The sequence below is a fragment of the Ostreococcus tauri genome (genome assembly GCF_000214015.3).
Source record: "Ostreococcus tauri WGS project CAID00000000 data, contig chromosome 20, whole genome shotgun sequence".
NCBI classification, from domain to species: domain Eukaryota; kingdom Viridiplantae; phylum Chlorophyta; class Mamiellophyceae; order Mamiellales; family Bathycoccaceae; genus Ostreococcus; species Ostreococcus tauri.
The window spans coordinates 97,000-113,146 of NC_014445.2; the positions used below are offsets into that span (position 1 = coordinate 97,000).

Here is a 16,147-nt window from a genome sequence, read left to right on the forward strand (position 1 = left end):
GACGACCCCTCATCTCGCGCCGCGCCACGCGACGCGACCGCACGCGGCGGGTACACACGGCGCCACGCGCACCGTCGACGCATTCACCGCGGTTTCGACCACGCGCGCGCGTCGCACGACGACGGACGAAGGATCATGCACGCGATGTCGAGCGCGTCGACGATGCGCGTGTCCACCGCGCGGGGGGGGGCGCTCGGCGCCAAGCGCGCGGTGTCGAGCGCGCGGGCGCTCCGCGCGCGGGTGGATATGTCCGCCGCGGTGTCGTTCACGCGCGAGCGCGCGGCGGTCGTCGCGAGCGCGACGAAGCGCGCGACGTCGTACGCGCACACCAATCGTAAGGGTTTGGCTGCATTCGTCGAGCGCGCGTCGGCGAAGCAGATGAAGGGGGATTTGATCCCGTTTCGAGTCGGGATGACGCTGAAAGTGGGCGTCACCGTCGCGGAAGGGAACAAGACGCGGGTGCAGCCGTACGAGGGGGTGGTGATCGCGATTCACCGCGCCGGGGTGGCGACGACGGTGACGGTGCGAAAGACGATGCAAGGGTTCGGCGTCGAGCGCGTGTTCCCGGTGCACTCGCCGTTGTGCACGTTCGAGGAGATTCGCGGTGCCGGTAAGCCGGTGGTACGTCATTTTATTTCGTCGATGCTCGAACGCGACGATGGGTCGGACGAGGCGCGAGTTCGGGGGGTGGGGCGTCGCGCGACGCGCGACGCCCGCCCCTCCGTCGAGCGTCGTCGTCGAGCGCGCGCGATGTCTCCACCGCGCGCGATCGAAACCATCGCTCGATCGCGTCATGGTCTCTTCGTTTTCTCGATTTCACAGACTGACGATGCGCGCGCGCCGCCGTTTCTCGCACCCATCACAGGTTCGTCGCGCCAAGCTCTTCTACCTGCGCAAGCTCGTCGGGAAGCAAGCGAGACTCAAGACTCGCTTCGTCGCCAAGAAGGACCAGGCGAAGAAGTGAGCGCGACGCGTCGTCGCGTTGGATCATCATCACGAATAGTAGCGAGCAGTCGACATTTAATTCATCGAACATCATCGTTCAATCGACCCGCGCCGCCGTCGCGCCGCGAATACGGAGCTAAACCCAACGCGGTTCGTCCCGCCGCACGCCTCGACGCCCCACGCGTGGACGATGACGGTCACCCTGCGATCGAGCGACGACGAAACCTTCGTCGTCGACGACGACGTCGCCTTGTGCGTCGCGCGACGCCCGCGGAGAGACGCGCGCGCAGAGACGCGTCGATCGCGAGATTTCTTTGACCGCGCGATTCCGAACGACACACTGACGTCAACGCGCGCGCGCGAATCGCAGTCTGAGCGAAACGATTAAGAGCATCATCGAGGGTGCGCGCGACGGGCGCGATGGCGTAAACGGCGCGAAGCGTGGAGGATGCGCGGGATGATTAGCCGCGGCGAACGCGCGGACGCGAGACGCGACGCGAACGATGAAAGACTGACGGTGTTCGCGACGCAGACACCGAGGACGAGAGCATGGTCCCGCTCCCGAACGTTTCGTCGAAAATCTTGGCGAAAGTGATCGAGTACGCAAAGTTTCACGTGGACGCGAAAAAGGCGAACGAGGCGGAGGCGAAGATCAAAGAGTTCAATACCGAATTCGTCAAGGTGGACCAGGCGACGCTGTTTGAGATCATTCTGGCGGCGAATTACTTGAACATGAAAGGCTTGCTCGACTTGACGTGCATGACGGTGGCGAACATGATGAAAGGGAAGACGCCGGAGGAGATTCGAAAGACGTTTAACATCAAGAATGACTTCACGCCGGAGGAGGAGGAAGAAGTGCGGAAGGAGAACCAGTGGGCGTTCGATTAGGTCGACTCGCGAAGGTGGTGATTGATGATGACGATTTAGACGAGAGCGTTGGACGATGGAGGAGGAACTCTCGAAAATATGTACACGAGGACGACGTCGCGCGACGAGGTGGGTTTTTTCGCGACGAAGGCGACGCGCGCGCGCGGGGGACGATGTAGCGTCACCTTGGCGACGAATAATTTCGCGACGAATGAAACGAAACGAAACGGAAAGAGATTTTCTTTGACTTTATTTTTCATCACGACGGTTCGATCGACGACCGCTCGGACGTTCACCCGTCGAGGTACTCCACGGGATGCATCTCCGGAAGCTCTGGGAGTTCGATTTCAACCTCGATCGATTCCTCCTCCCCCTTGGCCGCGAACGACGTCACGGTGCACGTCCAGGGACCTTTAGCCGCGCGCACGTCATCCCCGCTCGACGCGAACGACGCGTCGCCGCTCGCTCGGATGCTCGCGATGGCTTTCATCGACACCTCGAACGCCTGAAGCTCGATGATAGCCGGACGAGAAATCTCGAGATTTTCACCATCGTCCACGACGTTCACCTTGAAAAACAACGGCCACAGAACGTTGTCTATCTCACCTTCACGCTCCACTAACGGCCAAGAACCGGCTTCGCCGTCGTCCAGGTCCTCGAACGGGGTCTCGTGCGCCGACGCGAAGGCGCACGTTTGGCCCATTTGCGGCCCGCTCTCGACGTCGACGTTCCCCTTACTCACCTCGAACGCCGCCTGCGACTGCGTCAAGGTTTTATGAACCACAAAACCAAAATCCTCTTCCTCCATCGATCCCTCGAACGCCACGAACGCGGTGAGTCGCATCGCGACGTCGTCTCGAAGTTTCAACCGGTACGAAACCTTCACCGGCCGCCGACGCTCGAGCGCTCGATCGATATCACACTCCGCGAACGCCTTCGCCGCCTCGAACAACGACCTCCCGAACGCCATCGTGAACCCATCGACCGATGTGGACAACCCCGGGAGATGTCGCGTCCCCCACTCCTCCTCTACCCCCCCCCGCGCGTCCTCGGCGATTTTCGGCTCGACGCGTTCGCGAATCACCCGCGCGATCAACTCCTCCGGCACCGGCGCGAAACTCACGCTCTCAATCTCCGGAATCTCACGTTTCAACAACTCTCGACACTCCGCCACGTATCGACATCCATCGAACGTCGCCCACGCCTCCGGTTCGCCTCGCAACGCCCGCGCCGTGCGTCCGCACGCCACGCGAATCGTCCTCGGCGCCAATCCTCCCTCTCGGAACGTTTTCCCCTGCAGCGTCGCGTTCAGCGCCCGCGGTCGCTCGACGCACTTCCGTATGAACGCCGCGACGTCTTCGGACGACGGTTCGTCCTCGTACACGTTCCCTCGGTCGTCCCCGTCGCGGGCGTGGGAGAGAAAGGTTCCGCCGTCCGGCTCGACGACCAAGATGAGGTACGGTCGCGATGGCTTCGCCTCCCCGCCCTCGAGCGCCGTCGACGCCGTCGCGGTCGTGATCCAGGCGCGGAGTTTGTGGACGTAGACGTGCCAACACCGCGGGCGCGCGGGCGCGTCGGTCGCCATGGCGTCGCGATGTGTGGATAGGCTCCGCGGGTCTTCGTTTTCATACTATTATTCTACAACCGCATACGTCTCATGTGTCCGAGTATGTGATTTTATCTCTCTCGGGACACCACCAGGGTTATGGCTATATTTCTTTTTCATCCTATTATTCTACACCCGCATACGTCCCATATGTCCGAGTACGTGATATATCTCTCTCTCCGGACCCCACCAGGGTTGGGCGACGCACGTTTACGTCGTCGACACATCGCGCGGACGCGTATACGAGGCCTGTGTACGACCATGTATACACTCGCTCGGTGCGTACACGCACACGACACCGCGCGGACGATGAAATGACCCCCAGAGCGCGCCCGGGCGCGTCGACGCCCGCGAGGTCCCGTCGCGTCGACGTCGACGACGTCCCGCGCGCCCGCGAACGACGCGCGCGGCGGTCGAGGGATGGCGGCGCGCGCGTGGGATGGATGGACGTGTGGAGGGACACGACGACGAGTCACGACTCGTCGATGGCACCATTCGACGCGCACGACGCGCGCGACCGCCGACGACGCGTCGACGACGGCCGACGACGGCGACGCGACGGCGATGCATGATCACGGATTCTCCACGGATGGGAAAAATCGCGCGTACGCGGCGTCGATGGATGCGGATGCGTCTCGGCGGCGTCTCGGCGACGCGCGGGCGACGTACGCGATGACGATTTCGTACGACGGGACGAATTATAAGGGGTTTCAACGCCAAGGCGCGGACGTGGCGAGCGTGCAACGCGAGCTCGAGCGGTGTTTGACGCGGTTGACGGGTGAGGGGCGGGACGCGTTGCGATTGGGTGGGAGCGGGCGGACGGATGGCGGCGTCCACGCGCGCGGGCAAGTGGTGCACTTTTATAGCGAGAAGGATTGGCGCTCGGCGGAGGATTTCGCGCGGTGCGTCAAGGCGATGAATGGGATGTTACCTCGAGACGTGCGGTGCGAGCGGTTTTGGCGGCCGCACCCGGCGTTTCACGCGAGGTTTCACGCGACGCGGAAGACGTACGCGTATTACGTCGACGCGCGGTCGCCGCACGACGTCTTCGCGCGGGCGTACGCGTGTCAGTGCGGCTGGCGCGCGTGTGACGTCGACGCACTACGTCGAGCGTGTCAATATTTCGTCGGGACGCGAGATTTTCGCGCGTTCGCCAACACGTCCAGGGATAAACCGACGTCGGACGAGGATTTGAACACCACGCGAACCATCTTCCGCTTCGACGTCTTCGAGCAAGCGGACGGGTTGATCCGGCTCGAGTGCGAGGGCGACGGGTTTTTGTATAGGCAAGTTCGCAACATGGTCGGCGCCGCGCTCGTCGTCGCGAGCGGACGGGAGAAACCGGAGTGGATTCTTGATTTATTAGCGTCGGGCGACAGACGCCGCGTCCCGACGGCGGCGCCGGCGCGCGGGTTGTTTCTCCAATCCGTCGAGTATCCAGACTCGGTGAAGCCGATGTCGTTTACCGACGTCGATGTAATGTAAATCGATCGCGGCGCTCGTCGTTTCGCGCGCTTTCGCGTCGTTCGACGCCCTCGACGGTTTCCGCGCGCGAAAAAATCCAACCTCTGAGAAATCTTTCATAAACCGCACTGTGCGGCGCGTTGTGGCGCGTCATGCGTCGAATAAAGAACACCCAGACGCGGATGCTCTCGTGTGTGTCGTTTCTGTGCCTCTGTCTCGGTGCGAACGCGGCGTTTGCGCCGACGCGACGGCGATTCGTCGAGTCGGTGAGAAAAATTCACAGAAGTTCATTCCACTCCAGAGGCAACTTCGACATCTCGGCGAGTCCCGTGGTGTCCGCGACGTCACCGGACGCGGTGGCGATATCGGGCGGGGCCGTGATGACGATCAGAGGGGTGAATTTCGAGCGTAATTCGCGATGTAAGTTTTTCGCGACGCCGGGCGGACGCGCGAGCGAAGCCGAGGCGACGAGAGTGACTTCGACCGAGTTGACGTGCGTTTTGCCGGACATGCGAGACGCCGGGAACGTGCACGATGAGGTTTACATTCAAGTTTTCACGCGAAACAGCGAATATCACGCGTGGAGCGGGATCGAGGGGAATTTTCAGTGGTCGCGGACGAACTCGTTCGGCGTCGTCCAGGCGGACGCGAGCGCGCCGGGGTGTTACGGATGTTACTCAACTTCCGCGCCCGCGATCGCGTCGAGGGCGAGAGAATCGTGGACGATCGCGAAAGGAGAGAACACGGGGCCGGAGGACGGTGGGACGACGATCTTGATAAAATCAACCGTCGCGAGCGGAAGCGGCGCGCGAACCGGGACGTTTTACCAAGGATCGAGCCTGAAATGCGGGGCGTTTTGCTCGACGTCGTCTCCGAGTGGGTGGGTGAAATCGTTAACGGCCGCGAAGTGGATCGCGAACGATGAGATCGAGTGCGTCACGCCGCCGTGGCCGGGGAATGGGGTGACTTCTAGCACGGTGTCGCGCGCGTGTTTGATTCGAGTGACAAACGACGGCGCGACGTTCGATGATTTAATCTCGAGCGGTGGAGACGGAGATGGGACGCAAACGTTATTGACGAACGCGGCGAAGGTTGATTTTACCTACGTCGCGAGCGGCACCGCACCGAGCGTGACGTCGGTGGCGTCGTCCAGGATGCCGGCGACGTCTTCGCGGAGCGCGCGCGGTCCGTTCGCCGGCGGCGCCGTCGTCGTCGTTCGCGGGAGTAATTTTTTATCGAGCGTACATTTGGGGTGCAAATTTACTGGCGGATCGAGCGGATTCTCGGACGTCGTCGTTCCCGCGACGTACGTGAGCTCGACGGAGGTTCACTGCGTGTCGCCTCGGCGCGACGTGAGCGACGAAGACGCGTGGAAGGTGGATTACGGTTCAGGCGCGCCGTGTTTCGACGCCGCGGTGCACGTGTCGAATCAAAAATCGCGATCAAACGAGTGGAGCACGTCGTCGGGAACTTTCCATTACTGCGACTTGTACGTCTCATCGAGCGGATCGCGAGACGGCGATGGGACTCCGCTGAGACCGTTTTCGACGATTTCAGACGCGGCGCTCAACTCGCTCGTCGATCCAATCGACCCTCAGGGACGCTTCGTCTTGACCGACGAGCACGGATTTGGAGCGGCAACGACACGGAGCATGTGGCTAAACACCGATGTGGTGCGATTGGAAACCGGGATGTACTCGTCCAAAATATTGTTCGCGTCGAGCGACGACGACGCAGCGACGAGGAAACTCACCATTCGCGGCGGCGACGCGGTCATCGACTGCGAGGGCGACGACGCACCGAATCTCGAGATCGCGGGATTCTATGTGGATGTGCAGTTCATAAATTGTGGGAAACATGGCGAAGCGCTCGTCGAGCGATGCGACATCGTGCGGAATAACGATGGCGGCGATGCGGGTGCATCCTGCGCGTTCTCTCGCGTGTAGAATTACGAGTTTGTTTATAAATGCACGCATTGTTGTACAATTATCGCTACGGATCGACCACGATTTTCGTCTCCTCGATCTCGGACGAGCGAATGACTTCACCCACGCGTTCCCCGCGCTCGCGCTCGGCGTTCCAGTCTAAAATTGCCGCGACGTTGGCAAAGCATCCCATGACGTACGCGTCCATCTTGAGATGGTTCACGTGATCCGCGTTGAACGGGATCTCACACTCCGTCGCCGCGCCCTCGATCCCTAACAGAGCGAACGAGACCGCGAAGACGGCTGGGATCGTCCCCCATCCCCAGCGGTTGACGAAGACGAACGGCATCGACGTCAGGTACACCATTAAAAATGTCCGCAAATGGATTACGTAAATCTCCGGAATCTTCGTCGCCCTCAAACGCTCGAGGGCGCCGACTTGGAGCGCCAAGAATTCACACTGTTTGTTGAGCTCGCCTCGAACGCTCGCATCCGCGAGCGCGCTCGATGGATCGTGAGACGGCGCGCTCGACGACGACGAATGATAAAACGCCGTCTTGACGCACCGTCGACACATCGACAGCGCGAACAACGGCGGATGCGTCGCCTCGTTCATCGCCCGCACATCCTCCTCACTCAAAATCCCAGTGAACTCCTCTCTCACCGCGCCATCGGATTGTCCGCGTAAGAACGCCTTGCTCGCGGCGGCGAACGCGCACGCCCACGCGCTCGCGTCGTCCGCGACGCCCTCTCGCCGAGCGTTCCCCGAGGCGTAGATTAAAAACACATCCACGAAATCACGCACACCCGCGGTTATCCCTCCGAACGCGGTTCGACAGTCCCACCACCGCACCGCGGCGCGCGAGAGACGAAACACTAATAAAAATCCCATGGCGCTAAACGTCAACGAATACGCCGAATCAAAGCTCGTGTTCACCCCCGTCACCGAGCTCTTCAACGTTTTCGTCTCTCGTAAAATCGTCCAAATCAACGATATCGCGTTCACGCACGCCAACGGCCGCGCGTACGCCCCCAACGCGCGCTTGGACGTCGACGCGCTCAGCGCCGTGCGCGCCCACGAGCGCGCGTCGTAATCCGGTTGTTTCGCCATCCCCGCCGCCAACGTCGACGCCCGCGCCCGCGCGTTCAGCACATCATTCATCGTTCGGCGCAATCGCGGCTCGCGCGACATCCCACCCGTCGCCGCGATTCGCGCGGATTTGAATACGCGTCGTCCGCGCGAATCAGAATCAATCAATCAATCGATCGATCGATCAATCAATCACACGCGGTCTCGATCACCCGTCGCCCTCGACCTCCGCGATCGACCCTTCCGCGTCCACCGATGCGAGACGCACGCCGCAAGACGCGCGCGCGCGACGATCGACCGCGTCGGCGTCCGTGAATCACGATCAGGAACGCATTCGTATTTCAAACGTGACACTTTTTCATCCATCGTCATCGATCAATCACAATCCAATCCATCCACCGACGTCGACGCCGGACGACCGCGAGAGTACGTCGTCGCACACGAAAAAAATCCGTGTGCCCCATGCGGGTCTCGATCCCGCGGCTTCGGCGTTGCTCTCGTGAATTCAAACGCGACACTTTTTCATGCGCGCATGCATCGGCATCATCGCGAAGACGGTCATAATCAATCCATTCCATTCCATCCATTCCATCGAGTCGACCGACGTCGACGCCGGACGACCGCGAGAGTACGTCGTCGCACACAAAAAAAAATCCTCGTGCCCCATGCGGGTCTCGATCCCGCGGCTTCGGCGTTGCTCTCGCGCGACTCTCGTCGCGCTCGCGTACACGCGTCGCTGCGTATAAGCACCGCACTCTAACCAACTGAGTTAATGGGGCGTGGGGTGTTGTTGGCGAGTCCTGACTCGTGGATGGACACCCGCGTCCGCGCCTCGACACCGCGCGTGTTGGCGTGGGGAAAGTTATGGGTATTTTTGGTCATCCCGATCATCGATCGTCGCGTCTCGGACGTCCGCGCGCGCGACGTCGCGACGCCCGACGCGGCGTCCGAGACGCGCGCGGTACATTCGCGCGCGCGATCGACCGGGACGCGGTGCGCGGTGGCGTGGAGCGTCGAGCGATTTGATTGATTTCGCGATCGCGATCGCGAACGTCCAATCGTGCGTCGATGCCGACGCTCGACGACGCGCGCGCGGGCGACGGACGCGCGCGCGCGGCGTGCGGGATCCCGGTGGACCTCCCGTTTCGCGCGTCCGCGTCGACGACGGCGCGGGCGGAGACGGATGATGACGTGGATTTCATCGATGACGTCCTGGACGGATTGCGCGCGAACGTCCTTCGGCGACGGATTCCGGCGACGACGCCGCGGGAGCGTCTGAACGCGTATCTCACGGCGTACGCGCACGATGTGTTGAAACGATGCGCGATGGAGACGTCGTGTGGGGTGAAATCGGAGGCGATGAAGCGATCGATGGATGACGCGCGGGGACGGTTCGCGTGTCCGGGCGACGCCGATTTCGGCGACTTTGCGTCCCTCTTGCGACCGCCGGAGAGCGACGAGGAGCGGGAAACGTTTCGGGTTTTTGTGAAAAAGTGTCGGGTGGAATTGGCGAGGCGGTTGGTGGAGCGGTGTTACGACGCGAACACCGGGGAGCGGGATAAGTTTTGGATGGCGTTCGCGAAGAGACGCTTCATGAATCGATAGGCGGAGACGGGGAGGGGGAGACGCCGGTCGGAGAAATAAATTGTTGTACATAAAAATCATCCGCCGCGTGCAGTGTGTATCGCGTTTCGCGCGCGCGCGAGCGCAGTGCGTTGCTAGTGTTTCGTCGTCCTCGCGCGCGCTCACGCGGCGCCGCCGCCGGGGAAAGTGAACACCTCGGTCGGCGGCTTGCCTCCGGTGAGCGTGCGGTTCGCCTGTTTCAGCGCGAGCGCCTCTTCCTCTCTCACCTGACGAATAATCTCAGCCTGGTGCTTCAATCGCTCGGCGCGGTCGATGTCCAATTGCGTCGGCGCTTGACACCCCGAGTCTGAAGCATCGCCGCCCGAGCTCGAGACCGTGGTCGCGCCGGCGCCGGCGGCGACGATCCACTCGTGCGCGAGCGCCTGCTCGGCGCTCAACCGTTCCTTGGGATCCGTCTCCAACAATCCCGCCACCAGAGACTTTGCGGGATTGGAGATGAAATCCCAAACCCCGGGTTCGAGGTGATAGATCCCGTTCCGTATGTTTTGATACAATTGCGCCTCGTCCTCGTGATCGAACGGCGAGTACCCGGATAACAGGGCGAACAAGATGACGCCGACGCTCCACATGTCGCACGCCGTGGAGTAACACTGCTCCTCGTTCGCCGACGTCTCGAGCTCTAAAATCTCCGGCGCGATGTACAGTGGCGAACCGCATATCGTTCGCAAAGGCGCGTTCGCCTCTCTGAACCGCGCCAAGCCGAAATCGATCAACTTCACCGCGCCGCTTCGTCCGCGCGCGTCGCGCTCGTCGGATAACAAAATATTCTCCAACTTTAAATCTCTGTGCACCACGTTATGCGCGTGCATGTGCGCCACCGCTCTCAAGACCTGCGTTATGACCACCCTCGCCTCGTCCTCCGTGAACGATCCCGCCTGACTCACGCGCTCGAGTAACTCCCCTCCGCGAACCAACTCGCACACCATGAAGACGTTTCGCTCGGTGACGTACGTCGCGTACAACTCCACGACATTCGGGTGTCGGATCCCACTCAACACCTCCACCTCGCGCTCGAAGCTCACGTCCCCCGCCGCGTACTTCGTCTTATCCACCACCTTTATCGCCACCTCGCGAAGACTCGCGCGCTCGCGCGCCCGGGCCACGGTGCTGAACCCACCGCTCCCAATCTTCTCGAGCACCTCGTACTGCGCCGTGATCTCTCCCACGTCTCGGACGTATCGCACCGGCGATCGATGCGTGGGAATCATCTCCACGACGTCACCGAATCCGCGTCGTCACCACGATCGCGCGCGGCCGACGTTCGACCGCACGTCGACGCGATGCGCGAATCACGAATCGCGCGCGATCGATCGAATTCGTCCACGCCCGACGCCCACGCGCGGTGGTCGCCCACGCGCGCGCGCGCGATCGACGACGGTACTATCACCGCACGCCCACGCGCGCGGCGCGCGCGGTGTCGCGCGTCGCCGTCGCGCGTATCGACGCGATCTGTCGACGCGCGGTGTCGTTCGCGTCGACGCCACGCGCGTGGGCGCACGCGAGGACGACGTCGGGGGATCACACGGTGTTATACGCGCCACACTATGGATGGGCCCTCGACCGCGCGACGCCACGCGCGCGGTTGGCGCGCGACGACCGAGGCGCGACGCGCGCGCGACGTCCGCGGGCGTCGCGGCGCGGGAGGCGCGGCGCGTATTTTTTCACACCCGTCTCGCCCGTCACGTGGCGCGCGCGCGCGATGGGCGCGCGCGACGCATCGCGACGATCGCTCGAATCCACGCCGCGCGCGATGATGATGATGATGGGCATCCACGGCTGCGCGCGACGCATCGCGATCGTCGGCGCGCGCGCGCGACGCGGGGGCGAGACGCGGCGAGAGCGATCCACGACCGCGCGCGCGCGCGGTTCTCCGCGATCGCCGCCGCGGCGCGCGCGACGGACCACCGCCGATCGGTCGACGGGTCGCGAGAGATGAATCGTCGGCGACGGTCCCGTGACCGACGCGCCCGCGCGCGCGCGCGCGTCGTCGACGACGCGCGCGGATGAAGCGATGGAAAGAAATTTTCGCGACGCGCGCGCGGGCGTCGCGGGCGCGCGCGCGGCGCGGCGACGACGCGCGCGCGCGAATGTGCCCCGACGCCGTACCCCAGACACGGACGTCTCGCGCCGCGCGCCCCGCTCGTTTTTTTGTCGTCGCGTCGTGCGTGACTTTCGTGAAATGTGCACACTTTGGCGACGCGTCGACGACGCGCGCGGCGACGACGCGTCACGATATTCGACGAGAACGAAGACAATTCTATTCTCGATCGAATACGATCCTCCGCGCGCGCGAAGGCGTCGCGCGCGCCCCGGGTGACGTCGCCAAAGTGCGGTGTTTTCCTATTGTCCCACTGACGCTCAACACATCGCCGCCCCCCATCGCGTCGCGCGCGGTGGTCGCACGCGCGCGCGCATGGACGCCGAGACCCCGTGCGCGTGGGGTCGCATCCTCGCCGTCGCCATCGACGGCGGCGCCGCGTGCGCGTTCACGGCGTCGCTCGCGTGGAACGTGCACGCGCTCGTGACGTTGGATGATTTACAGAGCGATCGCGTCAACCCGCACGACGCGAGTCGACGCATCGCGCGCTCGGCGCGCGCGGAGGCGAGCGCGCACGGTGTCGGCGTCGCGCTGTGCGCGCTGCGGGGACGCCCGATCGCGGTGGTGGTGAACGCGCCGTTGATGTGGTGGCACTGGAATCGGTGCGGGACGCGCGACGCGACGACGACGACGACGACGACGACGACGACGGCGACGACGACGACCGCGGGCGACGACGCGGCGGTGGACGACGATGGCGAGGACTGACCGCGGCGGCGAGATCGCTGGACGACGCGCAGGTGGCGAGAGGGACGGTTGAGCGCGGACGCGACGGAGATTTTCGCCGCGGCGGACGCCGAGCGCGTCGCGCGCGGACGCAAGCTCGCCTTTTTAGCGTGCGTGGTCATGATCGCCGCGTACGCCGTCACGCACGCCGTCGTGCACTCGCTCATGACCAAGGCTGGAAGGGAGGCGTTGGCGAAAATCTTGCGAGAGGCGTCGCACTCGCCGATGTATCACATGTTTTGACCCCCGCGCGCGCCGGTGGACGTCGACGCATCGATAGCGCATCAATAGCCACCCACTACAGTACAAATCACCATTCGCATCGCTCGCGCGAAGACGTCCCGACGCGAATTCACTTCGTTCGAGGATCGTCCCGCGTCTTGATCACCCCGTACGCGCTCGAAAACACCAAAAACCCCCCCGTGAACGGCGTGAAGAACGGATAGAGCGTCCCCTCGATCCACCCATCGAGGGATTCCGGGAAAACCCCGAACGCGCTCGCCCCCAGCACCACCCCGATCGCGAAGATCACCGCGATGTACGCCGAGAGAAACCGCACGTACGCCTCCTCCGTCGCCGCCGTCGCCGTCTTCTCCCCCGTCCCGCGCGCCGCCGCCACCGCCGCGGAGTCCACGTCCACGCGCGCCCGACGCGTCGGTCGCTTCGAGCGCGTCACCCGTTCGCGCGCGTCCACGCGCGCGGCGTCCGAGGCGTCGACGTCGTCGATGCGATCGCCGTCGCGATCCTTTCCACGCGTCGACCGCGCCGTCGTTCGCGCCGTCGTTCGCGCCGTCGTTCGCGAACGCGAAGGCGTCGTTCGCGAACCCGACGCGCGCGGGATGGCGCGCATCGTCGTCGTCGCGGCGCGGGATGGCGCGAGCGGTGCGATCGATTCGCGCATCGTCGCGTCACGCGTGTGAAAAAATGAAAAAAATCACCACGACGCGACGCGCGCGACGCGCGCGACGCGCGAGACGCGCGAGACGCGATCGGGACGCGGCGTCGACGCGTCGACGGGCGCGACGCGTCGGTCGGACGCGTCGACGCGATGCGTGTGCACACATCATCTTTCCATGATTCGACCAAGACCCATGAATGAATGCGCGCATGTGCATTCATTCATGAAAACATGCATTCATGAACGCATTACAAAAGCCATGGATGTGCGTCGAGCGCCGCGGGCGTCGCGACGGGCGCGACGCGTCGGTCGGACGCGTCGACGCGATGCGTGTGCACACATCATCTTTCCACGATTCGACCAAGACCCATGAATATGAATGGTTGCGCGCATGTGCATTCATTCATGAAATCATGCATTCATGAACGCATCACAAAAGCCATCGATGCGCGTCGAGCGCCGCGAGCGCGAAGACCGTCGCGAACGCCCCGTCGACGCGTCGAGCGACGCCGCGCGCCCGTCGACGCCCCCCCCGCGCGCGTCCCGATGCTCGATGGTCATCATCTGTGTGCGCAAACAGTACGCACACATGACGATGTCGACACGTCCCGAGCGCCCACTCGACCCCATCGCGCGGCGCGCCGCGTCGACGACCGCCCCCGAGGCCCCGCGCGCGCGCGCCGACGGTCGACGCCCGGACGCGCGACGCGTCGGCGATCGACGCGCCGCGCGATTCATCCATCGGGGCGTCGTTTCACATTTGATTGCACGCATTCGATGGCGATCGATTCACGACCACGCGACGTCCCGACCACGCGCCGTGGACGCCCGAACGCGGGCATGGACGACCGCGCGCGCGTCCGCGACGGCGTCGTCGACGACGACGCGCCGTGGTCGAGGACGGGCGACGACGACGACGACGACGCGACGGCGACGCCGACGACGAGGCCCGGCGACGCGCCGACGACGACGACGACGGACGCGCGCGCGATTTCGATGGCGTCCACGGTGGAGTTCATCCGTCGCGTCGCCCTCGAGCGCGGGCGCGCGCTCGAGCGGTGGACGTGGGCGCGCGACGGCGAGGACGAGGACGCGCCGGCGACGCCGTCCGAGGGTTCGGTCCATCGCGCGCGGCTCTGCGACTCCGCGCGCGCGTCGCCGAGGCGGGCGAGGGACGCGGGCGACGGCCGGGGCGCGGGCGCGATCGCGCGGGCGACGGGCGCGGTGGGTCGGCGCGCGGCGACGGACGCGCGGGGATCGGCGCGGAATCGGCGACGGGCGACGGCGACGACGACGACGACGGCGACGCGGACGCGGATGGGCGCGACGGTGTCGAGGCGTTTCTCGCCCTGTTAGCGCGGGCGCAGGGCGCGTGGGCGCGCGCGAGCGACGGCGACGCGCCTCGAGGATGGACGGGGAGCGCGAGCACGATGTCGCGCGCGGGGACGATTCGCGTCGGTCGAGCGCATCAGGCGGACGTCCCGGCGGGGACGGACGCAAGCGTGCGCAGGGGGGCGCCGAACGCGCGCGAGCGGTACTTTTTGGGCGCGCGCGCGTTTCCTGTCGGGACGAAGGGGGTAGGGACGCGGGTCGGGACGCGTCCGTCGCCGTGGCGACGCGACGCGCGCGCGGCGGCGAACGCGGCGGCGAACGCGGGCGCGCTCGAGCGAGCGAATGGAGGGACGGGGACGAGCGCCGATACCTCGCGCGCCGTCGAGGATGGACACAGAAATGACGACGCCGACGACGGCGACGACGCGACGGAAAAGAATGCGGGCGAACGCGCCGACGGCGACGACGTGAATGATGGCGACGCGCGCTCGGCGAAACGAAAGCCGTTGTTCTCCGATGAAGAGATCGCGCGCTCCAGGCGCGCGCTCGAGGATGGATTGCGCGCGGCGGGCGTGGACGAGTCGAGCGGTATGCTCGGCTTGCGAACGATCGGCGCCGCGAACGCGCGAGAGAATTGGGACGACGATGAAATCGCGACATTTTCACGGCACGCCACCGCGTACGCCGACGATTTGATTCGTCTGAAGAGCAAGCTCCCGAAGAAGACGATGCGCGACGTCGTGAGTTACTACTACAACGTCTGGCAAATCGGCGTTGAAAATTTTGGTCGCGTCGACATCGAGGGCGCCGAGGCGCCGGCGCCGCGCGAGCGCAGGCGAGGTCCGGCGCCCAAGTACACGAGCGCGCAGATTCAGCGCGAGAAGGATCAGAGAAGAATTCACAACTTTTTGGAGTACATTCGCGCCGTGGCGATGAATCCGAAACGGGCAATGTTAAACGTACATCGAGCGCCGACGACGGCGCGCGTGTTCGATCACATGATGGCCCGATTCCGAGCTGGGACGCACCCGTCGCCGGGAGACACCGAGGGGATTTTGAGCGATTTGGAGAAGCGAAAGACCGCGTCGCTGTTCACGAAGGAGGAGCTCGAGGCGCAGGCCAAGGCCAAGGCGGAGGCCAAGGCGGAGGCGGCGCGCGCAAAGGCGCGAGCGTACAAAGCCATGCTCAAGGCCCAGCGAAAGGCGGCGCGCGAGGCGGCGAAGACAGAGGAGGGAGGTGGTAAAACAAAGAGCGATGACGGCGCCGAGGCGGACGACGACGAGCGCGCCGCCGCGAAGGGGAAGAGGAAGAAGGATGACGAGCCGCCGAAAAAGAAGGCGAAAAAAACTAACATTGTGCTTCACAAGACGCCAAAGACGCCAAAGACCGCGGAGATGGAGACGAAACGCGTCACGCCCACAGGGACGACGAAGGTGGTCAAGTCGATGAAGCAGAAAAAGGTGAACTCGCCGAACGAGGAAAAGAGGTTCGTTCTTTAACGCGGCGGCGACGATATTTGCGCGCTCGACGTTTGAATACGTTTTAACGTTTT

General features: G+C 64.1%; 11 protein-coding genes across 11 annotated transcripts; 7 read left to right on the forward strand and 4 right to left on the reverse strand.

Annotated features, from left to right (window-relative positions):
* Positions 1–144: 144 nt before the first annotated feature.
* OT_ostta20g00570 (Ribosomal protein L19) lies at positions 145–964 on the forward strand (the record flags this gene model as incomplete). Its single annotated transcript, XM_022984623.1, has 2 exons — positions 145–621; positions 866–964. 2 exons carry the CDS (start codon positions 145–147, stop codon positions 962–964), a joined length of 576 nt encoding a protein of 191 aa, XP_022840628.1.
* Positions 965–1,135: 171 nt separating this feature from the next.
* On the forward strand, positions 1,136–1,833 carry OT_ostta20g00580 (E3 ubiquitin ligase, SCF complex, Skp subunit; the record flags this gene model as incomplete). The annotated part of the gene is made up of 3 exons (XM_022984669.1): positions 1,136–1,197; positions 1,316–1,347; positions 1,478–1,833. 3 exons carry the CDS (start codon positions 1,136–1,138, stop codon positions 1,831–1,833), a joined length of 450 nt encoding a protein of 149 aa, XP_022840629.1.
* A 271-nt stretch (positions 1,834–2,104) lies between these two features.
* On the reverse strand, positions 2,105–3,397 carry OT_ostta20g00590 (unnamed product; the record flags this gene model as incomplete). Its single annotated transcript, XM_003084391.2, has 1 exon — positions 2,105–3,397. The coding sequence occupies one exon, from the start codon at positions 3,395–3,397 to the stop codon at positions 2,105–2,107; it is 1,293 nt and encodes a 430-aa protein (XP_003084439.2).
* A 585-nt stretch (positions 3,398–3,982) lies between these two features.
* Positions 3,983–4,903, forward strand: OT_ostta20g00600 (Pseudouridine synthase I, TruA; the record flags this gene model as incomplete). Its single annotated transcript, XM_003084392.2, has 1 exon — positions 3,983–4,903. The coding sequence occupies one exon, from the start codon at positions 3,983–3,985 to the stop codon at positions 4,901–4,903; it is 921 nt and encodes a 306-aa protein (XP_003084440.2).
* Positions 4,904–5,034: 131 nt separating this feature from the next.
* On the forward strand, positions 5,035–6,828 carry OT_ostta20g00610 (Immunoglobulin-like fold; the record flags this gene model as incomplete). The annotated part of the gene is made up of 1 exon (XM_022984812.1): positions 5,035–6,828. One exon carries the CDS (start codon positions 5,035–5,037, stop codon positions 6,826–6,828), a length of 1,794 nt encoding a protein of 597 aa, XP_022840630.1.
* Positions 6,829–6,874: 46 nt separating this feature from the next.
* OT_ostta20g00620 (Bestrophin/UPF0187) lies at positions 6,875–7,969 on the reverse strand (the record flags this gene model as incomplete). The annotated part of the gene is made up of 1 exon (XM_003084393.2): positions 6,875–7,969. One exon carries the CDS (start codon positions 7,967–7,969, stop codon positions 6,875–6,877), a length of 1,095 nt encoding a protein of 364 aa, XP_003084441.2.
* A 996-nt stretch (positions 7,970–8,965) lies between these two features.
* OT_ostta20g00630 (ARP2/3 complex, 21kDa subunit (p21-Arc)) lies at positions 8,966–9,502 on the forward strand (the record flags this gene model as incomplete). The annotated part of the gene is made up of 1 exon (XM_022984926.1): positions 8,966–9,502. The coding sequence occupies one exon, from the start codon at positions 8,966–8,968 to the stop codon at positions 9,500–9,502; it is 537 nt and encodes a 178-aa protein (XP_022840631.1).
* Positions 9,503–9,642: 140 nt separating this feature from the next.
* OT_ostta20g00640 (Calcium/calmodulin-dependent/calcium-dependent protein kinase) lies at positions 9,643–10,749 on the reverse strand (the record flags this gene model as incomplete). The annotated part of the gene is made up of 1 exon (XM_003084395.1): positions 9,643–10,749. One exon carries the CDS (start codon positions 10,747–10,749, stop codon positions 9,643–9,645), a length of 1,107 nt encoding a protein of 368 aa, XP_003084443.1.
* Positions 10,750–11,954: 1,205 nt separating this feature from the next.
* OT_ostta20g00650 (Cornichon) lies at positions 11,955–12,608 on the forward strand (the record flags this gene model as incomplete). Its single annotated transcript, XM_022985031.1, has 2 exons — positions 11,955–12,241; positions 12,380–12,608. The coding sequence occupies 2 exons, from the start codon at positions 11,955–11,957 to the stop codon at positions 12,606–12,608; spliced, it is 516 nt and encodes a 171-aa protein (XP_022840632.1).
* A 109-nt stretch (positions 12,609–12,717) lies between these two features.
* On the reverse strand, positions 12,718–13,215 carry OT_ostta20g00660 (unnamed product; the record flags this gene model as incomplete). The annotated part of the gene is made up of 1 exon (XM_003084397.1): positions 12,718–13,215. One exon carries the CDS (start codon positions 13,213–13,215, stop codon positions 12,718–12,720), a length of 498 nt encoding a protein of 165 aa, XP_003084445.1.
* A 1,478-nt stretch (positions 13,216–14,693) lies between these two features.
* On the forward strand, positions 14,694–16,094 carry OT_ostta20g00670 (unnamed product; the record flags this gene model as incomplete). The annotated part of the gene is made up of 1 exon (XM_022985124.1): positions 14,694–16,094. The coding sequence occupies one exon, from the start codon at positions 14,694–14,696 to the stop codon at positions 16,092–16,094; it is 1,401 nt and encodes a 466-aa protein (XP_022840633.1).
* Between the last annotated feature and the right edge of the window lie 53 nt (positions 16,095–16,147).